The sequence below is a fragment of the Lactuca serriola genome, chromosome 9, assembly GCF_051521515.1.
Source record: "Lactuca serriola cultivar US96UC23 chromosome 9, Lser_US96UC23_V15, whole genome shotgun sequence".
Classification (NCBI taxonomy): domain Eukaryota; kingdom Viridiplantae; phylum Streptophyta; class Magnoliopsida; order Asterales; family Asteraceae; genus Lactuca; species Lactuca serriola.
In genome coordinates, this window is record NC_136416.1 from 218,175,193 (window position 1) to 218,197,744 (window position 22,552).

The 22,552-nt window shown below is 34.9% G+C and overlaps 2 protein-coding genes and 1 non-coding gene across 3 annotated transcripts; all 3 read left to right on the forward strand.

Annotated features, from left to right (window-relative positions):
* The first annotated feature begins 586 nt into the window (after window positions 1-586).
* LOC145076572 (uncharacterized) lies at window positions 587-1,324 on the forward strand. The gene has a single exon (XM_079022399.1). It carries the CDS (start codon window positions 587-589, stop codon window positions 1,322-1,324), a length of 738 nt encoding a protein of 245 aa, XP_078878525.1.
* An 11,349-nt stretch (window positions 1,325-12,673) lies between these two features.
* LOC145072776 (small COPII coat GTPase SAR1A-like) lies at window positions 12,674-13,745 on the forward strand. Its single transcript, XM_079019251.1, has 3 exons — window positions 12,674-12,959; window positions 13,100-13,231; window positions 13,352-13,745. The coding sequence occupies exons 1-3, from the start codon at window positions 12,831-12,833 to the stop codon at window positions 13,670-13,672; spliced, it is 582 nt and encodes a 193-aa protein (XP_078875377.1). The 5' UTR covers window positions 12,674-12,830; the 3' UTR covers window positions 13,673-13,745.
* Window positions 13,746-18,884: 5,139 nt separating this feature from the next.
* TRNAA-AGC (transfer RNA alanine (anticodon AGC)) lies at window positions 18,885-18,957 on the forward strand. The gene has a single exon. It is a non-coding gene; the product is annotated as a tRNA-Ala (tRNA).
* The last annotated feature ends 3,595 nt before the right edge of the window (window positions 18,958-22,552 follow it).

Below are 22,552 nucleotides of genomic sequence, written 5' to 3' on the forward strand. Positions count from 1 at the left end.
ATCCCATCCCAAATCCTGCTCCCAGAATCGGACGACGAGTCACACTCGACATCATCATCGGAAATCAGGAACACGGTGGAGGTAGGCAAAATGTTGGGCTTCGATATGGAATGTGACAACGAAGTCCTCAAAGATGTAATGGGCGAAGAAGGAGAAAACCAGCTAATACAATGAACATCATGTCACTAAACCTCAGAGGTCTGGGAGAGAAACATAAAACGGATTGGGTGGGAGACTGAGGAGAGAGAATAAATTATGTCTGGTTGGGATTCAGGAAACGAAATTGGGTGAATCTTCCCCGCTTTTCAATCCAACTAACTGCTGGGGTGACGCAGACTGCAAATTTGAGCAAGTATTCACTACGGGAAGATCGGGAGGAATAATAACGATATGGGATAGTAGAATGTTCTCATTAGTGGAAGTGATTAAATCAAGGAATTATATTGTAACAATGGGGAACTTTGTGTGAATTGATGGGCTAACTGGGTTCGTAAATGTCTATGGCCCTCAACAGGAACGCGAGAAAGCTAAAGTGTGGGACGAACTGTTGGCAATAAAACTATCGAGATCAACAACCTGGATCTTCATGGGGGATTTCAATGTGGTAAGGCGCCCAGATGAACGTATAAACTCTGAATTCTGTGCTCGGAGTGCAAATGAGTTCAACAAATTCATCCTCAATGGCGAATTGACGGACTTGAAGATGGGAGGTCAAAAATTTACATACTTCAAAACCCTTGGTGGGAAACTGAGTAAGTTAGATCGTTTTCTGGTATGCTCCAATTTCCTTTCTGTATATCCTCTTGCTTCCTCCTTTGCAATGAATAGAGACCTATCAGACCATTCCCCTATTATATTGAGAGCTAGAAACGAGGATTTTGGACCGCCCCCGTTCAAGCTCTTAAACTCCTGGCTACTTAACGACAAATTGGATGGAGTTATTAAGGAAGCGTGCTCAGTGTTCAGAGGTTACGGTACCCCTGACATAATTTTCTTGAATAAATTGAAGCATCTCAAACTAGCGATTAGAAACTGGAAAATAAACACAATTGATAAGGAGTTGAAGGAAGTCGATGAATGGAAAAAGAGAATAGCTGAAATTGAAATGGGGGCGGAATCTAGGCCCCTGACTATTAATGAGATGAAAGAAAGATCAATTTTGGGAGTTAAGGTCGACGATCACGCGAGAAGGTTGGCCATGAACCTGAAGCAAAGGGCAAAATTAAAATGGGAGATCGATGGTGATGAGAACACTCGCTTCTTCCATAACTATGTGAACAACAGAAATCGCAAAAACCATGATAAATGGTGCTTGGAGTACTAACCTGGTGGAAATCAAAAAGGAGGCAGAAAAGTTCTTTGGGAATAAATTTAAAGAAAGATGGCCAATTAGACCAAAATTCTCCAATCCATGTTTCAAAAGGCTTTCTGGAATGGATGCTAGATACTTGGAAGCTGGAATTACAATAGAGGAAATAAAAAGAGCGGTTTGGGCATGTGGGGATGATAAATCACCGGGACCGGACGGATTCACGTTTAAATTCATAAAAAAATTCTGGGAGCTGTTGAGAGAGGAGATTGTGGGGATGGTAAAGTATTTTGAAGTTCACGGAAAGCTATCGTGTGGTTGTAACTCCTCCTTCATATCTCTAGTGGAGAAATCTAAGGGAAACTTTGGAGATTTCAGACCAATAAGCTTGATTGGATCGATATATACAATTATTGCGAAGTTGCTGGCAATTAGATTAAAAAACGTGATTGGTAATATCATTGGAGAGGTACAATCAGCTTATGTGGAAGGAAGGAATATACTGGAAGGGACGATGATAGTTAACGAGCTTTGCTCTTGGGCAAAGGCAAAAGGCAAAAAGATACTACTCTTCAAAGCTGATTTTAATAAAGCATTTGATTCGATAAATTGGGCGTTCCTGGATTCTATCATGGAACAAATGGGATTTGGATTGAAATGGAGAATATGGATGAATGGTTGTTTGGGTTCTGGGAGGGCATCGGTAATAATCAATGGTAGCCCAACTAAAGAGTTTTCAATGACAAAGGGGGTCAGACAGGGTGACCCACTCTCTCCCTTTCTGTTTATAATCGCGATGGAGGGACTCAATAAAGCAATGATAACAGCAGTGGAGAAAGGAATATATGAAGGAATTAAATTTTCACAACCTAACATTTGCTTGTCTCATTTATTCTATGTAAATGATGCGCTATTCATAGGCGAATGGTCAAGGAGGAACATCGCAAATTTATCAAGAATATTACGGTGCTTCCATGTGTCGTCCGGACTAAAAGTGAACTTCATGAAGTCAAAAGTCTTTGGGGTGGGGGTATCTAATTCAGAAGTTTCAAACTCGGTGGCTCCCCTAGGGTGTGAACCTTCATCCATTCCCTTCACTTATTTGGGAGTTCCGGTGGGCGAAAATATGAATAGGAAGCGAGCATGGAGACCGGTCATTGATAAGTTCCAAAATAAGCTCACGACTTGGAAAGCGAAATCTTTAAGTTTCGGTGGTAGAATAACCCTCGCAAAGGCGGTCCTTGGTAACCTGCCTATATATTATATGTCGATCTTTGCAGTCCCGAAAGGTGTGATCGACACGTTGGAAAAAATCAGAAGAAACTTTATTTCGAACAAGGAGTATGAGAAAAAAAGTATTAATTGGGTGGCTTGGAATAAGCTTGTTTCTCCAAAGACGACTGGGGGGATCGGACTAGGTTCGATTAAATCTCTCAACATTTCACTGCTAGCAAAATGGATGTGGCGTCTGAAATCTGAGAACTCATCACTGTGGGCAAAAACTATTCGATGTTTGCATAATTTAGAAGGAAGGCACTGGTCAGTGTTTGCGAATAGATCGAGTACGGGGGTATGGAAAAACATAATCAAATCCAGGTCATTCCAGCAAACGATCAACATTGATCCCAAAGAAGTAATATCGTGGAATGTGGGTGAGGGTGAGTGGAAATCAAAGTTTTTTTCTGATGGACGATTCATGGTGTATCGGTTACGTGAAAGGATTGAACTAGCTGGCTAGGTTGTATGTGATGGACCGTTCGATTGGGGGAAATGGACTCCGTTCAAGATTCTCTCCTTCATGTGGAGAGCAAAACAAGGAAGAATTCCATCGGCGGTGGCACTCAGCAGGCGTGGGATCAATATCCCATCAACTAGATGCAGTGGTTGTTGCTTAGATGAGGAGACATCTGACCACATTTTGATTACATGCCCAATTGCGATTTCCGTCTTAGATTCGATAATATCCTGGTGTGAACTCAATTGTGGAAGATTCACTTCGGTAAAGGACTTGATACTATTCGTCTCAAGGTGTTCTGGATGTAATAGAAAAAAGAGGCTGTTGAATATGATATTTAATGGAGCATTATGGTGCTTATGGTTAGCCAGGAATAAACGGGTGTACGAACAGATTCACACATCACCGGCGATCATAATAGAAATGATAAAAGCTATGACGTTTACTTGGTGCAAACACAGAACTCCATGCAAAACGGTGGGTTGGAGAGTTTGGAACTTATGCCCGTCTCTTTGTCTGTAATTTTTGTTTTTGATTGTCTTGTACTTTTTGTTTTTCCCACATTAGCTTGATGTGGTTTCTTTTATTAATATATTTGCCGGTTTCCAGAAAAAGAATTTAATAAAATAAAAAAAACATATAATGACATGTGGAATAAAAATTAATCTAAAATAACCACAAAATTACATGTGACAAAATAAATGAGAATTTGACATGTGGAAAAAAGATCTTTATTTATTAGGGAGGATTTACAATAACATAAATATAAACTCTAATCAACCCCATAGTACTAATAGCACCTAAATCCATAAAATTATATTGATAAAAACTTTAATTGACTAAATTTAATGAAAACATCCTACAAACAAAATGATATTATCCAAAATTCATAGAACTTTCATTATCTTAAGGTTTACAACCATCTTTTTTGAAGCAAAGGTCATACACGAGTAATAAAATGTAATCCATTATTATCATAATATAGCTTATATTTTTATTGTATATTATATATATCGGGATCAGGGATCCAATAATACCTCATCTTTCCTTATCCATGCCTTTATTTATTATTATTTGTTTACTTCATAGATTCACATCTTCGTCTCCATAACCCTAAACCTAGTTAAATTGGTTTTACAAGTTCTCTTTGTAAATTCATACAAGATTACATCTCTTTATAGAATCCTCTTGTTAACTCCTAAGAATACTACATAACTTTACAATAAATACTACAACAAAAATTGACCTTCACCCATAACCTTTGGGTAATCTGTGGGTAATGGCCTTTATCCATGGGTTTTCCACGAAACCAAATCCATGCGTAGAAGCTCGTGGATACTTTTTGGGAAAATGACACTGTAGTCCTACAACATATTTCACATTTGCTCATTCAGTCCCTTATGTTACTTTTGTGTCTTCTAAGGGAACAAAGTTGGTTTTGTTAGGTCGAATAGCCCCTTCTTGCTAAAACGAAGTGGTAACCAGGTTACCCCTTATGCCAACTCACTTAATTGTCTTATCATTTATTTGTTTATTATAAAAGAAATGACACGTCTCTTTCCCTTACACACACACACACACTCTCTCTCTCTCTCTCTCTTTCCCCCTCTCTTTATCTATCTATCTCTATCTATATCTCTCCTATTCCCCTAAATCAACAAAAGAAACCCCATTAAACATTATCAACCAAATATTCTCTCAATTCTCACCGCATTAATCAATTTTGGAACTTCATCACCCTCAATCAATAACTTGCCGACCTCTTCGTCGTTTGAGCCTCAAAGACTCTCTTGTTCCAACGGAGATTGATTCATGTGTTCTTCCTACTCCGAGGAGCAAGTTTGTTAAAATCGTGAAAGGTCTAGATATCCTGAAAATTAGTCTTGATGATCTAGCAATTAAGTTTTTCTCAGAGAAGGATAACAACTATGAAGTGGATGTGTAACATCCCAAAATATGGTCCCAAAAATTTCATTTTTAAAATAGATAAAATACTATTTCCAAATATCATCCATACATCTCAAAATATCCAATGTATCAAATGTCATAAAAATCATAGTAAAATATCATATGCATAATCCTAATGGTGTGTGCGATGCAGTCAACCCGAGCTCTTCCCTTTGCAAACAGAAGTACTTGAAACACAAACTGAAAGTAGTAAGCACAAAGCTTAGTGAGTTCCCCAAACAACCCTATACCATACGCAATAAATCACATAGTGGGCCCTTGCCCGACATCGGGCCTCGCCCGGCATCGAGCCCCACTCGGTTTATATATCTGTTATTCTCAGGCCTCGCCCACTATACACATAAAATCAATATCACATAGTCTTGCTAACACATATAATGATCATAAACACTAACATATGTTTCGGTCCTCAGGCCTCGCCTGGCATCGATCCTCACTCGGTATACATAGCAGCACATAACACATGCAAGGGTCATGCAGACTCCTAGCATCCTAACATAATCAATAAGGGCCGACATTGGTGCCTTAGACCCGCTAAACCCAGTGAGGAAACTCACCTCAAATGTTGGATCTCACAGAAAGAATTCCTTAGCTGCTGCCCTAACGACTCCTCGAGCTATCAGTACAAAATAACATCCAATCAATACTTGGGTCTTAGTTAACATTCAATACTCCATACTTGGGGTAAAATGGCCATTTTACCCCTGGCCTAATTTGATCCATGACTAAGGCCCAAAACCCCAATTTAAAAGACCCAACACTAAATAATTTACCAAAGCCCACTAGTGGCCCACTTATGGCCCAATTTTCCAAATTGGGCCCTAACCCCTCTAATGGGCCTTAACCTAAAGACCAATCATATCCTTAGTCTAAAAGCTTAATTTCAGATGGCCCACTAAGGCCCAAAGCAACAAGGTCCAAGAAATGACCTAAACTGAGGCCCAAATATATGAAGCCCACTCTGACTGAGTATGCAGGGCGTACTCAGCTGTACGCAACGCGTACTCGCTTTCTGGCTTGTATGTTGCGCATATAGACTTGTACGACCATCGTACTCTTCTATTAAGCCATCTTTTGACATTAAGCACTTAATGCTTATCCCACAGGTCCACACCACATATCTAAGTCCTAATCAATGTCTAGACCTATAAAGTCACAAACTTGGTGACATTGCATGCTTCAAATGAGCCCAAACTCAAAATATAACATTCTACTTCCATGAAAATGGCCCTAAGTCATGCATGAATGGATCTCAACCTCAAAAATGACAACTTTATGACTCAAGGACCCAAATAACACCAAGAGTGGCAACTCTAAGCTTCAAAAACGATGTTGACTCATAAAATCTCATCAATGGGACCAAAAGGGTCCATAAACCCAAACCAAAAGAGATCTAAGCTAATAAGCATCAAGTTCAAGACTTTATACCTCAAATGAGTGCCCAAAGATGATTAGGTTCTGGATCTATAAGCCTTCACTCCTTCAATGAAGCTTCAAGGATGGACATCTTCCTTCAAGCACCAAAATACTCTTCCAAATAGCCTTTTAAGCTCCAAAATAAGATGGGATTAGGGTTTGAATGCAGGGTAAAGGGGACAAGGAGGCTGGTGAAATGAGGGTTTCAAGTCCACAGGGATGCTTATATAGTGGCCAAACCCTAAAATTAGGGTTTTCATTAATCACTGCGTACACCTTGCGTACGAAGCTGTACGCCTTGCCTACGTATCCGGGACCCCGATCACACCCTCGCATGAGTACGCTAAGCGTACCATTAGGTACGCCCCGCGTACTCGCTTCATCACTTGTACGCTAAGCGTACCTCGTTGTACGCCCCGCGTACAACTCAAGAGTCGAAATGGGACAATTTAAATATGCAAGATCAAAAGAGGAACATATCGAGATTCAAGCATTACAGGATGATGCGAGTGGAAGTAGTAGAAACATCCGACCTGTTCGTGTGAAGTCTTAGATTAGTGGGCGAATTCTCTTTTGCTAACATCTATTCATTAGGTTTACATTTAAATCATTTTGTTCTTGGGTTCAATGGGTTTTAAGATTTAGGTTTGTAAACCCAATTGAAGAAGACGAAATAGGGTTTCTAAGTTTTCCCGTTAAAAATGGTGTATGTAGTGGTTGGTGATTTTTGTCACCGGAGAAGCACATAATGAAGAATCCAAAGAGATGGATTGAAAGAAACAGTTTGTTTATGCAATTTTATATAAAACGATGGCAAATTGATCATATTTTCAGGATATGATTAAGATAAACCAGGGGCAAAGGTTGGAAACAAGGAAATAAGAAATTTGTTGGAAAGGAAGCACATAGGGTGTTCATTGATTTGTTTATGTTCAAGTTTCTTTTTCTATGGATTATTTTTAGCTTTTGTTCATCGATTTGTGGATGTATAGAGAAGGCAAAGTCTAGAAAAAGGAGGAGTTGTGTGTGTGAATGAGAGAGAGAGAGAGAGAGAGAGAGAATGAGTGAGAGAGAGATGGGCCCTAAGTTTTTTCTATGTGTCACTCAAACCGACTAAAACAAGTAAAAGAGACTAAAAAGACAGGTTGCCCACTTGATGGTTCCCTTAAAAGGCACATAAATAATATAAAGGATTGAATGAGCAAATGTGAAAAAACATCTACGACTATAATGTCATTTTCCCATGGATTACCCTCAGGTGTTTTTGTTTAGGATTTAGATCAAGTGCCAACAACACCTTCCTCCCTAAGGTGCTTTTGCACTTGGTGTCAGAGTCAGCATCCCTTGAATCTTTGATAGATTTAAAATTTATGATTTAAACTTAGGTGTTGTTTGTTTTTCCGAAGTGAAACTGTCTGAAGTCTGCGGACCACTTCTGCAGACCTCTACAGCAGAAGAGGTGGACCAAACGACTGCAGACTATAATGAGAAGCGTGTTTGTTTTTTTAACATTTGCAGGCTGCTGCAGATATTTAAAAATTTAAAATAAAGTGTTTTAATAAACCGAAATACAAATTTGATCATCAAAAAATGAAACTACATAAAATACAATTTTGATCATCAAAAATCACATTTTTTTTTAAATTGATGTACTCATTGAACAAATCACTACAAAAATCATTTTCCAAATCTAGAATCATCTTTTACTTTTCAAATCGCAAGTAGGTGGACGGTGATTTTCATATCGAGAGTCTTCTCATGCCCCATGTAGTTCCAACAAACATGGTAAATAGCTTGGTGATTGTTCTTTCCCTATCTTTAGAACAAAGCTCCATTTGGTTCTTTTTTTTTTCTTGAAAGAAAGCTGAAGAAACGACATCAACTCACCACAAGAACAAATTAACATCATCATTGAACCAAAATCAAAATCACATGGCTTCTTCTTTAAGGTATTTTCACGAACACCTTGGTCAAAATTTTCTTGTTTCCTTTTAAAGACTGTCTTCATCAAAACACATACCTGGCTTTTCATTGATGCTCTATTGTTCTAATATTTTATCAATTTAAAAAAAAATTGAAATTAGTCGATAATCAATGTATATTCCAGGACCCCAAGCAGATGCGCTGCCTTCAGCAACAAAAAACGAAAAAAAAACCATACCTGCGATGAGGGATTGCCGGAAGGGGGCTACGCCGGTGGGGGGTTGCGCCGATGATGGCCGTGCTGGGAGGAGGAGTGTGGTCGACGAGAGGTGTTGCGATCGACTTCTTGGAACGAGAAGCTGTGGGAATAATGTGTTGGCCGTTTTGTTTTTGTTTTTTTTTTTTTTAGGTTTAGGTTGGTTTGAAGAGTTCAGAAGTAATTTTCAAGTGTTGTCCCAAAAAGAGGACGGGAAGACGTTTTTAACTTCGAAGTCTGCGAAAAAACAAACAACTGCGGAATAGAAAGTGTTGTGTGTGTGCTGCGCCGCGCAACACAAAGAGGTTTGAAGATGTTTTTAATAAAAAACAAACACCACCTTATTCTCTTGAAATCTCAAGTTGAAAGATCATCAAAAATATATGCTTATTAATTTATATGGTTCATCACTTTCTTTATCGTGCGTATTCTTTGAGATTGTGCAAGGTTTTTGATGCTCAATTAAGAAGATAAAAATGAATGAAAAGAAATCACTTGCAAAAATTTCTATGTGTGCAAGTGTTTAAGATAAAGAGAAAAGAAAGATGGTGTTGCAAAATGTGAAACTACCTCCCTTAATAGGCCTATTATATTAAGGGAATCATTTCTCAAACACTTGGGAAAATGCTTCTATAGTGGAAAAATAAAGATCATCATGGAATGACGTAGACAATTCTTTTTCCAATAATTAAACATCTATCCGGTTTATATTGCTTCTTTTGGTTGGCTATCTTTATAGATGTTTAATCTTTTAAGTTTTAGTGTGATAATAGTATGCATATTTTGCAAGGGGGGTTTCGAGGGATAAAGTGGATAGTTGTATAGTGTTTAATTTTTTTTGTTATATATTTTTATTTAAAAATAAAATTTATAATAACAATAAGTGAATTTTTTTTGTTCGTCTTGAATTTTTGATTATATTTAATTCTTCAAGGTCCACCCTAAAATATCTATATGAACATGATGATGTAGTTACTAAATCAACAACTTGGCCAATCTCAAGTTGTTCAATAGAGAAAATAGGTATACGATCAAATGGAAAAATGTTAACCAATTTAGTGCATAATTAAGTTGTACTTTATGTTTTTTTTCTTTTTAATTTAAATAAAGAAAAGATAACATTATGCGTTTATGATGTTATCATTTATCCTTTATTTACCAAAAATGAAACTCTTTCAAAAATCCGAATCCCTAAATGGATAACGACACAACTTCAAATTTTAATCAAACTAGGATTTATCCATAATTTGACCTCTTACACACAGGAGCATAATCTAAAGGCGTCAAAGAATAAAGATACAACTTTCTTAGGATTTAAGCAACTTATAATTTTTAATTAGTGACATAATCATCATCTTTTATTAACACGTATCAAATCATATATCTACTTTTATCAATCAACAACAGCATAAAACGCTAATAATTTCAACTCGTTGGTTGTAAATATAGATATATGGTAGTCAAACAATATCACCCGTTATTTCAATGATCCTTGTTAGTAACATAACCTAAAAAATATTTGAGATGGTACCAAGAATTTCTTTGGTTTATATGATAATAATTTGAGTGCATTTTCCCCAAAAATATAACTTTCTTTCATATTTGTTACAGTAGCATACACATGTTAGGCTTTAAGCATTTCAACAAACTATTAACGATTTCACACACACATAGTAATAATAAAAACAAAAAACAAGAAAACGATATTTAACGTGGTTCAGTGGATATGAAAAATTGAGTTACGTCCTTGGACAAACAACAAAGAGATTTTATTAATGAATGACCCATTACAATTTTTGCTAACTTAGGGTTACAAGAATTCATAAGAGATTTATTTATACGGGCAAATTGACCCAAATTCTAACTCTGATAAATCTGGTCAATGATGCATTTTAATGTTGAATATGATATATGAACTAATCTATTTGGTCTGGCTAGCAGGTATGAGGCCGATAGGAGAATCATACTTCACAACTCAATAATCTCTCACTTAGAGGCTAATCAACTAATCCATTGCTATCCAATCTAAAATTTTGTAACCCCCATCTTTGTCTCTAGTTGAGGCATTCTCTTTAAGTATTTGAAAATGCCATTCGAAGCCATATACAACTTCAACTTTCTATCATCACTACTTTGGTAAACATGTTTGATAGATTCTTTGTACTAAGGGTTTTCAAATTTAGAGTCTTATCATTATAAGTTCATAGATAAAGTGACACCTTTATATGAATGTGTTTCATCCTAATGTGAAACACTAGATTATTTGACAAGTGGATTGCACTCTGGTTATCACAATACAATACATAATCTTCCTACTGTATCACTAGTTCTAATAGGAAGTTCTTCAACCATATAAGCTTCTTGCTCGCTTATGTAATAGTCATGTACTCTATTTGTGTGGTTGAAAGAGCACATTTTCTGTAACCAGGACATCCAACTGATTATTGTCCCCCCCCACCCCCCCCCCCCGATAGTGAACACATAACATGTTGTGCTTTTTCCAAATCCATACATCCCTCCATATCAACATCAATAAAACCTTGCAAGACTATCTTTTTTCGTCTGAAGAATAAGACAACCTATGAGGTTTCTTTCTAATAGCGTAATAGCCATTTACTCATTTTCAATGTTCATTGTTTGGATTAAACATAAATCTACTGACAACTATCATTATATGTCAATCTGACCTAATGCATACCATATTATATTATATTATATTTTTTACTTATAAAAGATTTCGAAAGAAGAAATTGTATTCATTAGTCTTTTTTTCTTTTTGTAAAATATATTACTTATATTTTGTTACAATTATTTTATAAACAAATTAACTTTTTTTATAACTTATTTTTATATAAAATTTTCAATGATGGACAAGAAATTAAGGTTAACTACTTTACATGTACTTACAATAATAAAACCAATGTTACATAAATGAATGGATGATCGTTTGGACCAAATACCTAAACTTGAACCGGAACCGAACTGTACCAAACCGAATAGGACCGAATAAGTTATTTTGTTTGGTTCTCGGATATGTATTTTATGCTTATTTAGTTCTCGGTTATTTTTGTTCGGGTTACCTAAATATTTGCTTAATCGGTTCTAAAGGAACCAGACTACATTAGGACTGAACAATCTATCCGATTTGGTTCTCAGCTATTTTGGTTTGGGTGCTTAATGTTTGATATTTAACTTATATACTTTTATATGAATTTTTAGATGCTTAATATTTAGTGTTTAATATATTGCTTTCATAACTATTTCTTAAGATTTGGAAGCATATAATTTATAGTTCTTATAATCAATCATGATTTTTTTTAAATGAATTGATATGAGTTAGCATTTAACAGAAGCATCATAACATGTTAAAAATATAAAAAAATATATTATTTTAAAACTTGTGAAACACAACGAGAGAAATAGTTCAATACGATTGGAAAATATATCTTATTATATTTATTATACCTTAAATAATTACAAAAGCAACCTTGTAAGTTTAAAAAAAGTACAAAATAATATGGTTTATTCGATTCTTTTCGATTCCATTCGATACTTATAAATATTGTAAATATTATTCTGTTTATTCAGGTAATAAACGAACCTAACCGATTAATACATGAATGATGAACCAAACCTGATATTGGTTTAATCGGTCTGGTTTTCGGTTCATCAAATTAATCTTATTCGCTTTTTGTTTTATTCGAATCCGGTCCAGTTCGATCTATTTCCGGACCGAATAACATGTTACTTAAATTTATTGTACTTAAAAGTATAGAAAAGATAATGACAAATATTTGAATATATAGGCCAAATTGAAAAAATAAGGTATTCTTGAAGGGGCAACATGCAAATAAGAAGATCTGATCAGCTACACTACAGCCTAGCAAATCAATCTAACGGCTCAGATTCACTTGATGACACAATACTTCCATTTCTCTCAAATCCTATTGGTTCGATACACTCACTTTCTATGATCAACCGGTTTGATAGATCCAACGGCTCACATTCCACTGGCACACACACACAGGTGGTATATAACTATACCAAAAAAGACCTAAATTCAAAATTGTGCCACATTTGATTTCGTTTCTGCTTTTCTTGTTCTTCTAGGAAGCTTTAGTTGTTGAATCGAATTCAATTGGGTGTAATTGATTAGAGAACTTGGTTGTTGTTCGCAATTTTTGAAAAATCGAAGCTCATAGATTTTGTAGAGACTAGTAATCATGTTTTTGGTGGATTGGTTCTATGGAGTTCTGGCGTCGCTAGGTCTATGGCAGAAGGAGGCTAAGATCTTGTTTCTAGGGCTCGATAATGCCGGCAAAACCACTTTGCTTCATATGTTGAAAGATGAGGTTAGTTCATTTGATCATCGTGTTGTTATAGAAAATTTCGATATATGATTGATACTTTGCATCACATTTTCTGCGATAATGTCTGAAAACACCACTTCCTTCAATCTAAAAACCGATTTGTGTGGCGTTAATCTTTTCAGAGACTTGTTCAGCATCAACCAACACAATATCCGACATCTGAAGAGCTGAGTATTGGTAAAATTAAGTTCAAAGCCTTTGATTTGGGAGGGCATCAGATCGCTCGAAGAGTTTGGAAGGATTATTATGCGAAGGTATGATTCGATTGAATCTGTATTTGATGCTGTAGTTGAATATACATCGTGTTCTTCTATACAACAAGGATTGAATAATGATGAATTGTAGTTAATTGTGTTCTTGTTTTTTTAATGAAGGTTGATGCGGTTGTTTACTTGGTGGATGCATATGATAGAGAACGATTTGCGGAATCAAAGAAAGAACTGGATGCACTTTTGTCAGACGAATCATTGGCAAATGTACCTTTCTTGATTTTGGGCAACAAGATTGACCTGAATTATGCTGCATCTGAAGAAGAATTGCGTTTCCATTTGGGTTTGACCGGGTTGACCACCGGGAAAGGTAAGGTGAATCTTGAAAATTCGGGTGTTAGGCCATTGGAGGTGTTTATGTGTAGCATTGTGAGGAAGATGGGGTATGGAGATGGGTTTAAGTGGGTGTCTCAGTATATCAAGTAGGAAAAAAGATCGAAAAATATGAGTTGTTAACTAGACAAGTTTATAATATATCTTTTTTTTATCGTTTTGGCAATTTTTTTTTGTGGTTTTGGAATTTTGTTGGAGTTATTTTGTTTTGAAAATAGCATGTTCTATGTTCTTTTTATTTTGTTTTGACACAATCTTGTCATATTATATCAAGTTTTGGTTTTATGTCATCCCAAACATATTATAAAGTTGTATTAAGTTTAAGAATAAATTGGCTAGATGAGTAATGATGATTATATGTTTTATTTTCGTTTTGTATGTTGTTTTTCTTAGACAAATCTCCACAAATGGTCTCTGTGGTTAGCTTAAAATTGACACTTTGGTCCAAAAAAGTTTGGAGTAGCACCATAGGTCCAAAATTTTCATTTTGTTGCGAGTTTGGTCCAATTTGTTTATATTTTTTTTATAATGACGTTTTTGCCCTTAATATTTTTATTTTTTATTATTTTAATTACATTAATGTTTTTCTGATTAAAAGAAAAATAAAAAAATAAAATTCAACCCTCTTGTTTTTGCCCTTAATATTTTTATTTTTTATTATTTTAATTACATTAATGTTTTTCTGATTAAAAAAAAATAAAAAAATAAAATTCAACCCTCTCGCTTTTGACATTTTAACTCTCTCTCTCTCTCTCTCTCACTAGTTGTCAGAGCACCACCAATTTCGCCGGAAACAACCTCCGACCAACAACAAAAACTTCGACATCGGAGCTCCACTGCAGATGCCACCCATTTTGCCATCGCCCTTTGCCTTGTTGATTTTCGCCATATATATGTTCATCAATCCTCAACGTCGGAGAGAGAGAGAGAGAGAGAGAGAAGGACTGAGAAACCATTGACGGACCACCACTGTGTGCAAACCCTTGCTCCAGATCTGTAAAATACAACCACCACCTAGCAAATCGAATCCACCGTTGCTCCGATCTACAACTCGAAGAAGGGAGGTCCGACGCCGTCTTCCTCAACAAACCCTAGCTCGACGTCGTCCTCGTTTCTCTATTTCTTTGTCGTTTTGTCGTTCCTCAGCAAACCCTAGCTCGCTGTCGACATCGTCATCTTTGTCTTCATCAGTCGTGTTACAGCGGGTCTATTCATCGTGTTCGGATCCGGATCTGCTCGTCGTGTCTACATCTCTCTCAACCAGCGGCCCAGACCAAAATGGGGTGAGGTGAACGACGTTTACAGGTTCGAGTTTCCAGGCGGCGATGTTTACAGATCTGGACGGAGGCGATGTTTACAGCTTATACCAAAGTGGGGTGAGGTTTGGACGATGACACTTTAAAGACGCCTATATCCTTCGTCCAAAATGACAAAGACGATGTTGGTCCATGGCAGGCGACGGTGGAGCTTTGGTGAGAGAAGGATGATGTCGTTGTCCGGCGGCCGATGGTTGTCTGGTTGAGGTTGTTTCCCGGTGAATAGTAAAGAGAGGGAGAAAGATAAAGTCTCCGGTGAGGGAAATGGGTGGGGGTTTGGGTGGGTTATTAGGAATAGAGTTTTTTATTTTTATTTAAGTGAAAGTAATAAAAAAATTGGAAAAACAAATAGAAAGGGCAAAAACGTCATTTCAAGCACATCTGATTTTGAATATGACCAAATTCGCAATAAAATGAAAAGTTTGGACCTCTGGTGCTAGTCCAAACCTTTTTGACCAAAGTGGCAATTTTAAGCTAACTATTTGTGCAGTTTTGTCTTTTTCTTAAGTGAATAAAATAATGAATGACAATTTTATCCTTACTAAATTACGCAAATGGTCCATGTGGTCCGGGATAATTTGCATGTTTGGTACCTAATTCTTTTTCTTAATTCGGACGGTCAATTAGATGTAAATTTGTTGCGTATTGGGCCCCTATCAAACATAAAATTACCAAATTAATTTTATTATAATTGTTATATATATATTATCCATTATTATAATTATAATTTATAATATAAAAGAAAATAAAATAAAAATTCATATAAAACTACTTTATACCTCACGATCCTCTCTCTCGATAACTATCTCTCACCTTGATCTCGTCATCGTTCTACAAAGAACCCCATCGACAACTCGTCTGTTGAATCACCACCAACGTTGTTAATAAAATCATTGTCTCCTACACGTTTCTCTCTCTCAATCTCTATTTCACATCAGTCGATGGTTGTCATTCAAATTCTCATTGAGCTTTAAATCAAGAAACTCTACAGCCAACAAATCTTCTGGTGAAGATAAGTCATCGTTACTCTTCCTCTTCAGATCTCCTCACGATCTATCGTTAATGGTGAAGGTCAACAAAGCACACTTTTGGTGGTGTATATCGGTGACTTTCAAGTGCATATCTTTTATCCTTATCATCCACATCAGACTGCCAGGATATTGTCGACACCCCGATACATTACTAAAAATGATTACAGACGGCATCCCCTAACACTCTCATCCCTTCCCTAACACTTGCAGATGAAATCTGTTACTTCGTCTTCTCCAATTGAATCGAATTAGTAGTGAGTTCGTCTCCCTTCTCTAGCAACAAACTGTCGATATCGACAAACATTTGGGTTTGCCGTGGATTCGTTTTTTATTAGATTTTGAAGCAAGAAATTGATTTCTTGATAGAGGGTTGCTTTAGTTTGGATTTATAAACGTCTGGGCATTGAAGAAAGAAAAGTGAGTTTTGAATTTGAAGGTTTATAAGGGTTAGGTTTTCGACAACTTAAGCAAAAATTCTGAGTTTTGTATTCGATTGTATTTCTTTTACGGAAAAGATGAAAGGGTTGTTTGTCAGAGTAGTTGAACATGAATGGAAGAAGACGAGGAGAGGGTTGGGTTGAGATGATGAATGTGATGGTGATTTTTAATTTCATTTAGTGAGATCTTATTTATTAAAAAAAAATAAAAACTAAACAATAATTAATCTTATTCGAAAATAAGATATAAACAATAAATAAAAAAAATAAACAATGAAGGGTAATATAGTCATTTAAGGTCGAGTAGGAACCAAATGTATAACAAAAATGCATTTTAGGGACCGTCCGAGTTTTAAAAAAAATAGGGACTAAACGAACAAATTACCTTAAACCATAAGAACTATCTGTATAATTTACTCTTTATCCTTGTATTTGAAAAAAAAACAATTTTCATAATATTCATCTATTTTAATAATATTACGAATGTGAGAGATAGGGGTGTTCGTTTGGATGGATCAGTTTGATCCGATCCAATCAAGTGAATCCAAATTGATTTCGGTTTTTAAAACATGGATCCGAATAGTTCAAACTAAATTCAAATTCGATCCGATCCGATCCAATTACAATTCGGTTGGATCGGTTTTTATAATTCGGTTTTCAAAAACCAAAATATTTTAAAACGACATATAATTATAATATTACCCAACTTTACATAGGAAACAAAAAGAAATTATTTAATTGTGATTTGACATTTATAAACAATTAATAATAATATATATTATAGTTAAATATTTTATAGATTGAAAACTTTTGAGAGAAAACGTATATTAATGTTTTTTTTATCGGGTGAAACGTTTTGAACCTTTTTGAAAAAATAAATTACAAAATTAATAAATAACTATAGATCAAGATACAATATTTACGTTGAAAGAATTAGTTTTGTCATCCAGAAATGGCTAGCGACACAACTTGTTGTCCGTTTGCCTTCCATTGATATGTATTCAACTATATTTACGTCAATATATTATTACTATAGATATATATTATAAGGGTTTAGAGAATATAAGACTGTCATGTACCTAAGCTTATATATAGAACCTTCCAAACAATGTAGTTTTGATCAATTTATATCCAAACTAATCATGATATCTCTTTTACTATTATTCTTGCTTAATCAGGTGATTTACTAAACTGATCAAATTTATGTTCATTTTATTCATTGTGTCTAAGAACTTAAAGCATTAAAAGTCGTGATCATTTAATCAACCTTACTAAATTTTAAATGAAAACTAATAGAATAAAAGATAAAAGAAAAACATGTCATACCTCAATAAAGTTTTTCACAAAATCATTGAGTGTAGTTTTTCAACTGAAAGACAAAACGTTTGAGTTATATTCGTTAAAAAATATTAGGTTTTTATTTTCTCTATAAACATCAATAATTATTTGCAATAAAAAATATATAATTGATCTTTTTCATTCCATAATTAAATTTAATTCAATGTTATTCTATTAAAACAAAAATAAGAGAAAATGTAATTAGATTTGTTTTGTTTAAAACTACATCGTTTAAAAGGTTCTATATCTTAGGTACATAACAACCACATATTCACTTTTCCCATATTATAAATAGATAAATAATAAATGTCTATTCGGTTTTGTTGGACCATTCGGTTCTTATTTTATAAACCAAAACCAATCCGGAATTCAAAATAATAATTCGGTTTTGTTGAAAACCAATCAAAAAATCCGAATATTCGAACCAAATAGACTAATCCAAAATAATTCGGTTTTATCCAAATAATGAACAACCCTAGTGAGAGATGTTGAAAGGAAAAAAAAAGACAACCAGTGAATGTGTTAGCATCTAAATACATTAAGTCATGGTATTGAGTAATTTTGAATAGATGAAGTAAAATGAATAAATAATCATACACAGTTGTTTAGCTGTGCGTACTAATTCTTTATTCCATTAAATTCATGAAGTTACAAACAAACACACTTCTCATATCTATTTTTGATTAATTAATTAAAATAAATAAGAAAACTTATAAAAAAATATAAACCATTAAATTCAAAAAAAGTCTTATTAAAAAAAAGACAACTAAATAGATAATATTAAAAATATGAAAAACTTCTTTTTTTTAAATAAAAATCGTAGTGTAAACATTTGTAATATGTTACACTGAGTTCTAATGGAAGGTTGTTTGTTTCTGCATCCTGTAATTCCTTCTTGATCGAATTAGATGAGGGTGACAATTTTGGTGGTGTATTGAGTGAAGGTATAAAGAGAATAAGGGATTAATTAATGGCCATTAACTGTTCATATAACGCATAATAATCCAATTTCCAAATACAAATTTTATGTTTTTAAATTTGTTCCGAAAATGTACGTAAGAAAATTTGAGTGGTTTAGAATATTAATCTTTTCAAACTGAAGCATATAAATGTAACTGATCAACTTAATGGTTTTTTTTTTATCTGTTTTTAGATTACATAACTTACTAAGAAAAACAACATTGGGGATGTAGCTCAGATGGTAGAGCGCTCGCTTAGCATGCGAGAGGTACGGGGATCGATACCCCGCATCTCCATATATTTGTATTTTACCATAATGGTCCTTCACCTTCGAAAAGTTTACCATTTTTTTTTTAAAACTCCGACATTTTGTCCGAGTTTAATAAATAATATATAATCCATCTTTTCTATTTTTGCTCGGCATCATTACAAGCTGACCATCATACATTATGTCGGATTATATATTATTTATTAATTCAAAACTGTTAATCCATTTCTTTAATTTTGGGCTTGATGTTGTAAAAGATCAATTAGCTAACTTTCCAGTTTTATTATTGTAAATAAGTTATTGTTTATATCTGAAAATAACAATTGCTATATATCAAACTAAAGAAGTTAAGAAGGTATAACACAATTCATTAATAGAAATTTGCTTGTATTAAACTTTTATATAGATTTTCTTTTACCAATTCATTTTGTTATGCTAATTAATTATTCATGTTAATATTTAGCATACTATTAAAATTAATATTTGATAAATATTGAGAGTGATTTGGTGAGACTTTGTAATATTCCTGCATGAAAATTATATCATGAAATTTACCCGAATTTTATCATTTTCATTCAAAAACAAAATTAAGAAAACAATTAAGAATAAAGAATAAAACAACCATTTCATATATAATCAAGACGATTATCCATAGGAAGGCCCTAGAATTACCGTCTAAAGGCCTTGAATGAGAAGTTAATGGGCTGCTTACTCCTTAAGCTAAGGAATTAGACTTTTCTCCTTAAAACTCTAGCTTTGGCTCTAAGCTACATCAGCTATATAAATGGTTGTACCCCTTCATAATTTCAGACACTCTAAACCCTAGAAGAATAGTCGGAATTCTCAAGCCTCCTCCTCCTCTCTCCTCTCTTATCCTCTTGCTTAATTTGGGTGTGTGCTATTAGAGGTGTTACACTTGATTGTGAGTTGTGACACTTGCTCTCAAGCTTCAAGAACTCTTGGATTCACATTGTTATTACGACATAACAATCAAATGTATGTTTACTATCTTTTGTTATATATTTCGAAAATAGTATATGCCTTTTAGGGTTTCCCAATTGATGTTCAAATGTTGTATGTTCAATTAGAGAAAACATAGATCGAGAAATTAGGGTTGCATGTACACATAAGTTTTTTTTTGTTTGTCATTCACAAACCCATCAAGAAGGGCTTGAAGATCGAGAATTTTGGCACCATTTCTGACCTATTGAAGGTATAAAGCTTAAACCTTGATCGTTGTATGCTTAAATCTAGTTTTAGGGTGGAAAATGTTGTGAGAACTCACCCAATCCGATCCCAACTCACTTCGTTCCATTTAGTCAACTCGGTCACGGATAACTCACTCATCACGACAACCTAATCGTTCCAACTCGTGAACCCTCTTTGGTCACTTCGTAAGCACAACAGGGTAACCTAATCGTGAGAATCATCTTGGTCACATTATGACACCCTCAATGTCATGTGGTGACTTCAGTCTGAAACCTCCCTTTAGTGATTTGAGTCCTTAATCTAATAAGTCTCTTACTCAAACCTTTCCAGAAGCTTAAGGGGACTCCAAAGGTCCATAAAATGATTACTTTATGGAAATGCATGCTTCATGCATGTCCTCAATCCATTCTACGTGAAAAGTTAAGAAATAACACCCAAACTCACAGTGCTTGGATCCAATACTCAACCAACTCCTAGATTTGAACCTTATGATACTCAAGGGACCCTTAGAATCCATAAAGTTGCCAACTTTATGAATCCCTTCCATTCAAGCTTGCTCAAACATAAAGAAAATGGGACAAAAACCTAGATTTAGCAACACTAAGCGATAAAGTTTGGATCTTGGACACTTATAAATGTCCATAATAAGCACAAGATGATGATGATGATGATGATGTTTCCTTGTTAGATCTACAACTAGAGCACCTCCTTTTATTTATTCTTTTCCTTCCTGAAGCTACAACTAGAGCACCTCCTTCTCTTTCTTCGGGGAGGTTTGGATAGACTATAGGCCCTGTGAGGCGGTCCAGTCAGGCCGAAAGCCCGACGAGCGGACTAGATAGGGTGTAGACCCTGCGAGGCAATCCAGTCATGCCGAAGGCTCGGGAGTGGTCCAGATGGGTTGTAGGCCTTGCGAGGAGGTCCAGTCAGACTGAAGGCTCAGTTATGCATGCTGTTGTTTTTTATTTTTATATGGTGGCACTTTGGGGCATCTCACTAAGCGTTGGCTTACATTTTTAGTTTTGTTTCAGGTACTTCTGAGGACCGTGACATGGCGACGACGTGGTCGTACATATCCTTGGTTTTTATGTTGATAGATCTTGGGAGACTCTGAATTGAATAATATTTTGAAAACATTGATTTTGTAAACACTTTTTAAGTAATGGGTTGTTTTGAAAAGTTTAAAATTTGCTATGATTTTTGAGATGTTACACTCTAGCTTGTCACGTAATGACCAATCTTTGATCACGTCGTGACACCCAATTTTCTCCAAAAACCAAGTTTTTGACTCCTTAAAACCCTAAATCGATCCATCATAGAATACAGGTGTTACACTTTGGAGTTAGTGCCTTTAACTAGGGCTTAAGTCCCAAAAATTTGGGTTGCATAAAATACGGCGACACAACATGACATTTCAGACACGCGCTGCGATTCAACCTAAAACCAAATCTCTTTAATCCTTTATTTAATTACCCTGACAATAAAATCTTCTTAAAAAACATGTGTTACAACTCTCCCCCAATTATCTGGATTTAGTGCTCGAGATCCCTCACAAATTAATCACTCTGATTACTTCTAACACATTCCTCTACGGTTTCTCCAAGCCCACTCATTATTCTGCCTGAGCTGCCACTTCACTTTAAAAGCTACCTTATGCAAAGTGTTAAAACATGAAAAGCACGCATGAAAAATCAAATCATATTTATATCTTTTGCATTTGATATTTTCGGTTTCCCTACGCCATATGTTGTGGAGTTTCTCAATAGAGCTCAACGAGTCATATATAGTAATGTTATGACACAAAATCTATAGATGTGGTTTTTTTGAAAACAAAATTGACATCCAAAAAAGGTTAGGGGCACAATGTGGTGATCTCTTACCTACTATGTCTATGCAAAACTTTTATTTTTAGATTGAAATCAAATAATTACGTTTTAACTTGTATTGTAGAGCGTTTATTTTACTATATTCCGACTTATATTGTATTCTTTGTATAAGATTTGAGAGAGAGAGAGAGATGCATACCCAGACGTAAATGTATATGCATATAATTTTTTTGAGTGACCCAAATACTCCTAGGGTGGCTTAGACAACTACTCAATTTGATCTTAAAAGGGTAAAAAAAATCAACTTTTTTGTATTAGGGTGCAACTACCTTGTGCAACTAGCCAACTATTATAGCCTATATTTAGAAAAAAAAAAAAAACAAAGCAATATGATATAACAAGACATCACTATTGCTAGACACTACGTATTATTTATTATTTATTACGCTCGTCCTGTTTAACATTAGACCAATGTAATTTTAGTAACCTATTTTCAACAATTTTTTTTTTCTTTTAATGACCGAATTTCTTGAATGTTTTAATTAACAAAGGTTGCAGAGTTGCCTTTTTTGTTATTTAAAATGGATC